This window comes from Podarcis melisellensis (assembly GCF_964234715.1).
Source record: "Podarcis melisellensis genome assembly, chromosome: 15".
NCBI lineage: Eukaryota > Metazoa > Chordata > Lepidosauria > Squamata > Lacertidae > Podarcis > Podarcis melisellensis.
In genome coordinates, this window is record NC_138532.1 from 20,296,366 (window position 1) to 20,308,444 (window position 12,079).

A 12,079-nucleotide genomic window follows, 5' to 3' on the forward strand; every position below is an offset into this window, starting at 1 on the left:
CACCATTTTGCAACAACAACATGGAATGCCCAGTGTCAACATTTCCAGGGCCTCTTTCAAATGCTGCTCCTAATCTAAGGAGACCCATAGACATTCGTGGTCATGACTAATTTAAGCTCATTAATTTAGGTGGGTTTACTCTGAGCAGAACTTACAACCCCAAGGTTTATATTTCACTAATATGCACATTTTATGCACTCTTTTTTACTCCAATATATTAATTTCTGTACAGGTAATGTAGCTGGAGAACTGCGCTGCAGAATTCATAGAAGCACAGATTTTGAAAGACGGCTGTGTTTAGGTTCGGAAAGTGAGAATTTGGTAGGTTCACTTTTAAATGCAAACTGAATTGAATTTTTCCTTTAGACCACCTCCAGAAAGAAGGGGCTCTTATGCTCATCTCTTGCCCATGGGCTTTGTATTTCAGGCATCTGGTCAGCCGCTGTCAAAAACAGGCTGCAGGTCTAGATAGGCCTTTGGTCTGCTCCAGCAGCCAGGCTGCCCTGATGTTCTAAAAACAAGACTTCACTGAAACAGCTGGGGCTGTTTCATCTGTCAGTCTCTATCCACTTTAAAGCGGCATTTTTTATTTTAAAATGACTAACCGTGCTCTGACCCCTTATAGGAAATGTTATATTTTCACATGCATGAACCCGAAAGGAATCGGTCGTCTTTGTCCGATGAGGCATGACATTCTTACAGGTGCTTCCTCCCAATTTCTGACATAGGGACCCCTGGGACTTCAGATTCTTGTAAAGAAACTGGAGTGGGGGCGCACACATGAGCACCAGCCACCTTTCTTGAGAATCGTTACTGAGACAAGTCCTTCATTTGGTGTAAATAAATGAGGAGAACCGCCAACTGGTTTTAGCAGAGAATTTAAAGTATCCTGGAAGCTACCTTAAAACAGACTCAATCTCCAGGGTCAGATTTTGTCCTCTGCCTGGCAGGGTCTCAGGCAAGGTCCTGTTACCTGGTCCTTTTTGACTGGAATCACCAAGGTTTGAAGTGATGCACTCAAAGGAGCAGCCACTTCTGAGTTGCAGCTCTTCACCCAAATCCTCTAGCTCACACCAGAATATGAGCAGAAGGGCTCCTCATGACTCACCCGGCTAATTTCCACTGGTTGTGAGCAGGCACTCACAAGGTTATCTAAGTGATGGGTTCAGCCAGAGGGCCACATTCCCTTCTGGGCAAGCTTCCAAGGGCCACATCTGACTGGTGGGTGGAGCCAGAGGCAAAAGTGGGTGGAGCGACCTATGTAAATTTTAGTCTTGTACTACAGACTAGTTTTGACACTATCCTCCATTCAGACAAGCAAAATGCTTTATCAGAGTTCAAGGATACTCTCCAGTCAGGCAAAAAGCACTCAGACTGCACAGCAGGACCTTGCCTAGGGAAATGCCAGGGAGCATTTCGAGGGCCAGGCAGAGAGGTCCAGAGGGCCACATTTAGTTCCTGGGTCTGAAGTTCCCCTAATAAAAGGTCTACTGGCCTTAAGAACCCTACAACAGTGCCTTCCTCCCATAAATAACAGCTTACTTTATTAGGCTGAAAATATGTGATGTTCTTTGTGGGGTGATTGTTGTTGTTTTAATGCTCAGATAAGAAATTTGTACCGTTTGTGCCCAACATCTTTCACATTACAGTAACTTTGGAGGAACTGTATGTTGTGGTGAAGAACAGCACTGTGCAAAAGGGAGGGAATTTTTTTTTTAAGTGCTTGTGGTTAGAGGATGTGACATCGTCACGCCGTTCAGCGGGAACCTGGTCTTTAAAAAAAAAGCTGAAAGGAACATCTTGACGGCCTGTTATCACATCAAGGTGCAACGAGCAACTAATAAGCCCAAGAGGGGTAGAAGGGACCCCCTCCTGCCCCAGAATATGCACTGGCAAAAATGTGAGTTCTGGACTCTTCTTTTTTTAAAATAATAATAATAACTAGAATGCAAAGATAGGCTCTGGGAGTAAGCCCTACTGAATTCAATAGGATGCATTGCTGAGTAGACATTGTTAGGATTGCACTGTTGAACAGTACTGTAGCAAAACTGTAGAGGAAGAACTGCTATTTTTATATTATCCTTCTGGATTTTCCAAAGTGCTTCTCAGTTTTTATTGTATTGGAACCGCTCTGAGGTAGGTCTTTATTCTTATTCACATTTTGCAGCTGAGGCTGAGAGTTTGTGACTTAAGCAGAGATGGCCCTGGAGCTCTTCCAGATTAAATCATTCACAGCATAAAAAGAAGGTGCTGAAGCCTTTTCCTCTTGCTCTCTGGCATATTTGGAACAAACAATGCTTACTGGGTGATAAATGGTGAGCACTTTGCATATGCTCAGATGAACACTGCTCTCTAGAACTACCTTGCAACGTTTTGTCACTGAATCCTGGCTGGCAACCAACAGAATAGAATTAACTCTTCTTACTCTTTTAACTCTCACCTTGGTACCGTTCAGCTTTGCTTCAAGTGCGCCTGCTCAGATTCCACAGATCTGAGGCTGACAGATCTGTGGCAATGCCTTCAGAGAAGACGTTTGGCTTTTGTGTGCTGGAAAGGCAAATTATCTGAACCATCACTTGTTTTCTGGCACACATACAAATTCACAGTGCGATTTAAATCCTGCATAGGTTTACTTAGAAGCCAGTCCTGCTGAGTTGTATCCAATGCTAATTCTACTGAGTGTAGGCTTATTGAAATTAATGGACACGACTAACTTAGGTTCGTTCATTTCAATGGGTCTACTCTAACTTAGCTGGGTAGAGCCCACTGACCTTTAATGGAGGATTCTCCAAGGTAAGTGGGTAATAGCTCAGCAGCTTTAGGCAGAGAATACAATGGGACTTGCTACCAAGTAAGCATGTTAGGTGTGCAGAAAGAGAGCAGAATCCCCTAGTTGATAGATGTGTTATGTGCAGTAGTTTGGCAAGGATTTCTGATTCCCAATACTTCAACAATAGCAAGTAAAATGGATTTTTAAAAAATCTGCTATGGATGATCTTGTGGAAACCTCTTTCCTCTCAGCCTCAGTGATCCTCACCTGTATAATAACTGCCTGCCTTTGATCAGGTCTTTGTGCTGCTTTACTACTGATCAGGGAATTTTGTGTCAGGATCCCTGATCAATCATAACTTAGATATTGATTTGCATCTGTGAGGAGCAATAGATAATTGACCTCACTCTAATTGAGTCCTGGAGTTCTACTGAAAAACAATGTGCCACATTTACTTGAAAGTAATGCACACCTTTTGGGGTCAAATTACATCAAAGAAAATTAGGGTGCACATTAAATTTGATGGCGCATTAGATATGCATAAATATGGCAGGTCTTGCAAGTCTGAAGCCTGTCAACCCCTGCAGTAAATTACGGCACTGTTATTCTCTAGAGACCAAGGTACGTGGAATCCCAGGAAATGTCACAGCATCGTGTTATCTGCCCGCAGCCGAGCAAGCTTGCCATTAGGAGCGTACAGAGGGTAAAGTGGTACCTCGGGTTAAGTAATTAATTCGTTCCGGAGGTCCGTTCTTAACCTGAAACTGTTTTTAACCTGAAGCACCACTTTAGCCAATGTGGCCTCCCACTGCTGCCGCGCCGCCAGAGCACGAATTCTGTTCTCATCCTGAAGCAAAGTTCTTAACCCGAGGTACTATTTCTGGGTTAGTGGAGTCTGTAACCTGAAGAGTATGCAGCTTGAGGTACCACTGTAACTTACCTAAGGATTCCAAGGATAGTGGTGAAGTTAAAGCACCGTTTTACAGAGATAGAGGATGAAAGAATGTTAAGAACATAATGATCTAAGAAGAGCCCTGTTGGATCAGACCAAAATCCCCTCCAGTTCAGCATGTTGTTCTCAGAGTAGTCAATTGTGAAGCCCTAAAAGCAAGACATGAGCGCAACAGCAACGCTCCCCAACTGTGAATCCCACCAACTGCTATTCAGAGACACGTTGCCTCTGACATTGCAAGTACTGTGGTACCTTGGGTTAAGTACTTAATTTGTTCCGGAGGCCCGTTCTTAACCTGAAACTGTTCTTAACCTGAAGCACCACTTTAGCTAATGGGGCCTCCTGCTGCTGCCGTGCCGCCGGAGCACGATTTCTGTTCTCATCCTGAAGCAAAGTTCTTAACCTGAGGTACTATTTCTGGGTTAGCGCGTCTGCAACCTGAAGCGTATGTAACCTGAAGCGTATGTAACCCGAGGTACCACTGTAGAGTATAGACAGCAGGCTAGTAGCCAGGAGTAGCCATCTCCACCAGGAGTTTATGCAACCTTCTTTTAAAGCCGTCCAAGTTGGTGGCTGTAACTGCAGGGCGTGGGGGCAAATGTCATAGGTTAACTATGCACCTGCCTTGGTCTGTCCTGAACCTTCTTCCAACATTCAGCTTCTTTGAAAGAGGGATAAAGACTGTCCGCTTTCTCTAGACAATGCATAATATCATTTACCTCTTGTCATGTCCCTTTTTACTCACCTTTTTTGGCGAGTCGGTTTACTTTCTGTGGGGCAAGCAAATTTCCAGCATGTATAATGCAGAGAGAATATTTCCAATGCTTTTGTCAGATTAGTCACCATGAATCAAATGTCACTGAATGATTCACGATCGCAGCAATGCTTTTTCAAAAAAAATGACAGCAGTGGTTGCCAACCAAACAATTTCCATTTTAGAAAGTGAATCTTATCTTTTGCATCTGCCTTCAAAAAATGTCAAATAATCAGCAAAGAGTTAAGGGGAATGGCATCGATCAGGCCACTGGCAGCTGCTGTTGGGCTGTTGCATTTGAGCATGTGCAGAATGCCTGTTAGTAACTACAGGGTACCCAACCGCCTTTATTTCTTTCGCTCCTTCTTTTCTATATAGCATAGATTCAAAGTGGCTGACAAATCAGAAAAAGCAGGTAAAAGTACAGTATGTACCTCCATCAACAGGGATAGATGAAGCTTTCAGCTTCGGTTCTCTCCGTTTCTTACTTTTCCAAATCTTAAGCACAGTTCTCCTCATTTCTGTTCGTTTATTATGTTTATTTACTTTTAAAGTTCTCATGAACTTTAAGTGCCATTTAAGCGCACATTTTGCCTATTAAACTCATGTTTGTATGCAATTCTCCTTTAATAAATGTTACTTTTGTTATTTTTCACTAATACATGCCTTTATAGGCAAGTTTTATATTAGGGATGCCATATTTCGAAAAGTGAAAATCCAGATCCAAAAGTTTTTTAGCCTTTTATGGCAAAATCTTAAAAAATAATAATGAAGTTTTAAAGCAATTTTTAAGGAAATTCGCCAAAATCTACACTTCTGACATGGGTTGCCATACGTCTGAATTTTCCCATATATTTCAGCAATTTCTGCCCGGACACAGTTTCCAACGGCCGAATCCCGGCTATGTCCTGGAAATTCCAGATGTATGGCAACCCTATCTTATACAAATCCATGCATTTCTGTATGCCTTGTTTAGCTGGAGAACTTCACTGCAAAATTCGGAGAAGTGTGAATTTCAAAGGATAGTGGTGTTTTGGTCCGTGCGTTGTTTTGAAAAGTGTGAATTAGGCTATCTGAATTTCTCCTCCATCCCAATTGGAACTGGAGGCTGCTACTCCATTTGGTTCGCCATTACTGTGAATGTTTTTTTAAAAAAACGAACTTTTAACCAACCACATTCTGGCTGTGAACCAACATATATTTTGAAGTGCTTTCTTATTTTGGGCATTTCCAACAGTTAATTTATGGAATATGCTGCCATAAGATGGCCACTGGCTTAGGGAGATTCTAAAAAGAATTAAACAAATTCATGGAGTAAATGGTTCTATCAAAGGACACAAAATAGAACCCCAGGTTCAAAGGCCGTGTCCCTCTGTGTTATGTACTGAAGTTCTCACCCTGGGCCAGCAGGGGGATACTGTAGATAGTTTTCACTCAGGTCCACATATGCAAATAAGGGATTGAAAGTTGCGTTCAGTGATTGGATAGTTACAGAAAGTGGTTACTGTTGCGTTGTAATGGAGCTCTATATAAGCTGGGTGGCTGAACCCTTCAGTTCAGTTCTGTTCTGGCCTGTGAATAAACAAGAGCTGTTTGAAGAATCACTATGTCGTCTGATATGTTCACCCACAACTTAACACTCTGAGTGCCAGGTGCTGGGGACAAATAGTGGGAGGGGGGGTTCTTTCCTTCACACCCTGGTTTGGGGTTTCCCCAGAAGCATCTTGTTGGTGACTGATGGAGAAAGGATGCAGGACCACGGATCCATTTAGCGCAGTTCTTAAACTGCCACTGTGCAAATGAGTCCCCTTGGAAATTCAGGACATCAAATATTTGGACATCCCGAGCACAGCCAGTTGAAATGAAAAGGTGGATGTCAAATGTTTATCCTTCACTGATTCTGCAGCAGGTGAGGGTTAAGAACCCAGCTCTGAGAGTTCTTGAGAAGTGAGACCGAAAGATGAAACCGCCATGTGTGATGTGTTCCATCATGTGCGCCTCCGTTCAGGCGAAGCCACCTTGGGAAAAGTTGGTGGGGGGAACGAACTTCATTGAGGCTTCGTAAGACAGCTGCTTGACTGCCAACAACATCAGCAGGGTTCTTAGTAGATTTTTTTGTTTCTTGAAATGTAAAATGCAGCTAAGGATGGGCAAATCTGTCAATTTCGGCTTCTCCCAGTTTATATGCAATATTGCCTACCATGCACAGTTTTGCAAATCAGTTTCCCCTAATATAAGGAATCTTTGCATGTTCTTTTCACTAATATATGCAGACTTTATTCTAGTACGTGCATTTTTGAACACGTAGCTTGGCTGGAGAACCGCACTGCAAAATTCAGAGACGTTTGAATTTCGAAAGACAGCTGTGTTTCGATTCACGTACTGCTTCAGAAAGCGTAGATTTGGTGTGTTTGTCTTTAAATTGTGAACTGAATCAAATTTCTGCCCCATATCTAACTGTAGCACATGGTCAGATCCAGTAATGCTTCTGATTACCATCTGCTAGAAGGAGCGTCTCCACTCCCATCATTCTGCCTGGACGCTGAGGTCCAGCTCTGAGGCCCTTCTGGAGCTCCCTCACAGCGAGAAGTGAAGTTACAGGGAACCAGGCAGAGGGCCTTCTCGGTAGTGGTGCCTGCCCTGTGGAACGCCCTCCCATCAGATGTCAAGGAAATAAACAACTATCTGACTTTTAGAAGACATCTGAAGGCATCCCTGTTTAGGGAAGCTTTTAATATTTGATGAATTATTGCATTTTAATATTTTGCTGGAAGCCACCCAGAGTGGCTGGGGAAACCCAGCCAGATGGGCGGGGTATAAATAATAAATTGTTGTTGTTGTTGTTGTTGTTGTAGAGAGAGTTCTCTTGTGCTCAGGTCCTGCTTGCGATTTCCCCACAGGTTGGCCATTGTGAGAACAGGATGCTGGGTTAGATGGGCCATTGGCCTGATCCCGTAGGCTCTTCATACACTCTTATGATTGGTAGCAAAGAGAGCCCAGCATGAAGCGTGACATTTTCTCACTTCATGTGTATTTGCCATCATGGCAGAGTGAGCAAACCATGTGATGCCTGGAGCGGACTTTGGCATCCTCTGGATCCCAACTTCCTTCTCCTTATTTTTAAAACTGTAGCTTAAACCAGGATAGAATCATATCATGGACCAGAGACCTCTTGGTCCTGGGAGTATGTCATGTGATCCTGGAGAGCCAATCCCAGGTCACAGCCCACTATATTGCATCAGTGACTTGCACTCCCTCAGAGTGGCATATATTTGTTGGAGAGGGACACAGCTATACATCTTGGCTGCCACCCAACCCCTTGTTGCCTCCCAAACCTGCCTCTTCATCAATTCCCTGGCCAGGAACCTCCAGTCCAGGAACTGTGATGCTGTCTTAACATGTCTAGGATATACATATAAGCAAAGACCCTGCTTTAAGAGACACCTTTCCCATTTAGGCCAATCTTGTCACAAAACCGGAAGCTGCAATCTATTGAGGCAGTTCACCTGTCCATCTAGCTCAGTGTTGTTTACACTGACTGGCAGCAGCTCTCTAAGGTTTCGGACAGGGAATCTGTCCCAGCCCTACCTGGAGATGTCAGGGACTGAAGCGGGGACTTCTGCCATTGAGGTATTGGCCTTCTACAAAGGCAAGTATCTTTGCATACTCAGCCAGACAATGGCTCTCTAGGATCTACAGCAGAGGGCTTTCCCATTATCTGTTACCTGGTCCTTATGACTGGAGATGCCAGGGACTGAATCTGGGACCTTCTGGCAGACAAATCCAATTCAGTTAATATTTAATTTGCACTTACTTTCTGAAATAGTGCGAGAACCAAAATGCAGCCGCCTTTCGGCATTTTGCGCACCTCCATTTGCACACCAGATTTTGCAGTGCAGTTCTCTAACCAAGCGATGTTTACAAAAACGCACAAGCTAAGGAACTGCATGCCTAAAAAGGTGCATAAACGAAAATAGCATCCATAAATGCAGTATGTTAGAGGAAGCTGTTTTGCAAAAAATATGAGTATCAGGCATAATTGCACAGAAAAGAAAGTGTCTATTATGAAAAAATTGCATAGAAATGAATCACAACTGATGTGGAAATGTGAAGACTGGAAGAAACAAAAATTGACAGGATTCGCCCTTCCCTTACCACTGACAGAGCTATCATTACCTCTGTGCAAGCACCATCATGGCTGGACTCCTCAGTATCCAGGAGTCTGCAGCCTCTCCGGTTGTTGCAACCTAACCATTCTAGCACTCAGAGCTAAGCACTGGACATAGGTCACTACTGCTTTGTATTGGTGGAGTTTTCCTCTTCTGCCACATGCGCCAATAAGGCCCGTGCAAAACGCTTTCCCCACATGCTCTGTCAGCCATATACTCAGAATTCTCCAGCTCTATAACCAGCTCTACTTTTGCTCAAGGGCTTTTGATCACTGAGTAAACACTCCCAGCCTGGTGTTTGCTTAATATCTTTGCACAGGGTTAAATGTTTATTGAAACATCCTGACCCAGATGTGACCAGAGATGGGGAGGGCACGGGGGGGGGGGTTGGATCCATTCCTTGCCAGCTTTAAGTGACAGCTTTGCTCCAGAAAATCAAATGCCACCCTGGGAAAAGCTAGACCCGTGTCAGTTTCAGAAGGGAGCCTGCAAGAGTCTCTCCAACAAACAGGCCTCAACATGCACCACCAAGGGTGGGTGGGTGAGCGTTGCTGGATAATTGACACTGTTGGGGGATCACGGTGACACACACAGCGTCAAACTGAGGCCACAAGCTCACTGACAGGGCGATGGGAACAATTGACAGTCAAGAAAACAAGGGTTGTCTTCTGCGTGTTGACCCAGCACTGAGTTGACAACCGCAGTAGGAAGCAGAAGGCAATCCCACAGGCCAGCTACCTCTTACACAGCTGCACAGCAGCCAAGGAGGAAAAAGGTACTCTTGAGGTCACAGAGAGATCCCTCTTCAGGACCCCTTCCGAGGTAGTGTCGTTTTTTGGCACTCCTCTTGAGATTCTGAGGGCTGCAGGGACAAACATGGCAGCATAGCTACGGGGGGGCACAGCTGTGTGGCTTCCATATTATTGTCCATGCAAACTGTCAAAGTCATGATGGTGGCAAAGTAGAACCTCCATGTTCAGGGGCAGCCTGCGCCACTTACTACTGGTTGCTGGGGGGGGAGGCAAGCAATGGAAGAGGGCTGTTGACTTCGAGTCCCAGGATGCACCTGGTTCTTCTTGTGTCCCCACTTTCCCACCAACTCAGGAGAATCACAGAGCATGGGGTCGTAGGAAGCATATACAGTCATACCTCGGGTTGAAGTAGCTTCACGTTAAGTATTTTCGGGATGTGCTCCTTGGTGACCCGGAAGTAATGGAGCACGTTAATTCCAGGTTTCGCCGCTTGCGCATGCGCAGATGCTCAAAATGACATCATGCGTGGAAGCGGCGAAACGTGACCCATGCACGGACAGACGCACAGTTGCATCTTACGTTTACTTCAGGATGCGAACGGGGCTCCGGAACGGATCCCGTTCGTATCCAGAGGAACCACTGTACCGTATTTTTCAATGTATAAGACTAGGTTTTCTTCCTAAAAAATAATGTCAAAAATTAGAGGGTGTCTTATACACTGATACACACCCCCCCCCCCGTTTTCTTGAATCTGAGCCCCCCAAAATAGGGGGCGTCTTATACATGGGGGCGTCTTATAGACGGAAAATACGGCACTTACTAGAGTCAAAGACATCCTCTGGGACGGCAGAGCCCTAGGCTGAAGAGTTTTTGTGTGTGCTCTCTCTCTCTCTCTCTCTCTCTCTCTCTCTCTCTCTCTCTCTCTCTCTCTCTCGTAATGTGTAATATTAATTCACCTAGTTCAACAGGTGACAGAGCCCACCATACTGCATTTGGGCCCCTCATCTCTGCTCATTTTGCTGAGTAGGGCCCTGAATGTCTGTCCCCAAGTCTTACCCTGATGGCACAGGAAGGTGTGGAGAGGGCATGGATGTGGCAACGTCCTTGTGAACACAGGAGCCAAAGTAGCTCAGCTGGGAGAGCATTAGACTAGAAATCTGAATGTGCCCTGATTTGATCCCAGGCAATTCTGCTTGGCAGGGCCCTCCTTGATGCGAATGGGCTATCTTTCAGTGACACACTTTAGGTGTCAAAGGCCCTGCATTACAAGTTAAAAGGGTTGGGGGTTGCAGGTAGACATGGGGGAGCAATTAGGTTTGGTTCACATTTTAATGCATGCATGCTTAACGCACACTTTCTGGAAGAATACGTGAAGAAAAGCATTCTTTGAAATCCACGCTTCTCCAAAATTTGCACTGCAGTTCGGCAGCCAAGTAATGTGTACATAAATGCACATTAGTAAAGTGTGCTTATTAATGCATTTAATTTGTGAAAATATAACATGCAGAACGCATATTACGGAAACGGCTAGCAAAAATGTTTCTAGTAGGTAACGTTACATATGAAGATGTGTGTATTAGGAGAGATTTGCACTAAAACGCTAACAAATATTTTAAAAAAAATAAACCACAAACCCAGACATGCCGAGAAGGTGGCTTCATCCACACCGTAAGTACATTTAAAGCACATTGCTCCCCCCAAAAAAAGAAATCCTGGAAACTGTAGTTTGTTAAAAGTGCTGGCAATTATAGCCCTGTGACGGGGTAAACTCTAGAACCCAGGATTCAAGGGAGCACTTTAAAAGTGTGCTATGGGTGTGACTGAAGACTGGAAAACTGGAAAGCTGAGAGAAGATGAACTTAACAGGGAATTGGAAAGAGCCCCTGCCTGAGACCCCGGAAAGCTGGTACCAGTCAGAGTACTAGGCTCGATGGGTAAATAACCTGTCATGCAGACTGGCAATTAGTTATTTTTTCCCCATTGAAATATATTACCGTTTCCCTCCCACGCTCAAAACCATCTAAAATAGCATTTCAAAGCAAAGGCTGTTCTGCCTTCAGATGTCCTTCTGCACCTCCTCAACTCAGCCACCTGCTCTGAGATTACCTACCCAAAATAGTCCCAGCTGTGGTCTTGTCTGATCAGCTCCGGCTTCCAGTTAGTCTCTCCAAGAGGAAGGAAAATAGAGCAGCTCAACAGCTTCTTCCTCACACTGCCGGCTTTATAGGCTTCCTCCTCGCATTCATGTCTACCAGATATTCCCCTTTTTTGCCCCCATACTCATTGCTTCCTCTTGCACTTGCTTCCAGCATGTATGGTCCAGCTAGACCCGGTTTCTTCTGGCTCCCAATTTCTTTCCATCCTGTGGTCCTCCTGATCTCAGCCTGCTTGCCTCTTTTACTTTCTGTTCCGGGTGCCAAGTCCCTGTCCTTATCCTCCTTCCCAAGATCAACATGAAGTCCAGACTCAGTCAGGCTCATTCTCCCCACCCTAAGTGCATATAAATAGGGCCGGTCCTACCATTAGCCAGACTGAGAAAACTTCCTCAAGCAGCTGGTTCTGGGAAATGGGGAATGACAGTGTGATGCTTGAGGAGGACAGAGCCATATGGCCCAATAATAAATTATTATTATTGGAAGTTTTTAATGTCTGATGCTGTCTTGTTTTTAATATTCGGTTGGA

General features: G+C 44.7%; 1 protein-coding gene across 1 annotated transcript in view; it reads left to right on the plus strand.

The window, feature by feature from the left end:
- The first annotated feature begins 1,869 nt into the window (after nt 1–1,869).
- Nucleotides 1,870–12,079, plus strand: part of POU2AF1 (POU class 2 homeobox associating factor 1) — a 31,294-nt gene continuing 21,084 nt past the window's right edge. Inside the window, exon 1 of the mRNA XM_081890025.1 lies at nt 1,870–1,900. Coding sequence (XP_081746151.1) covers nt 1,885–1,900 — 16 coding nt within the window. The 5' untranslated portion in view covers nt 1,870–1,884. The remainder of the gene's footprint in view (nt 1,901–12,079) is intronic.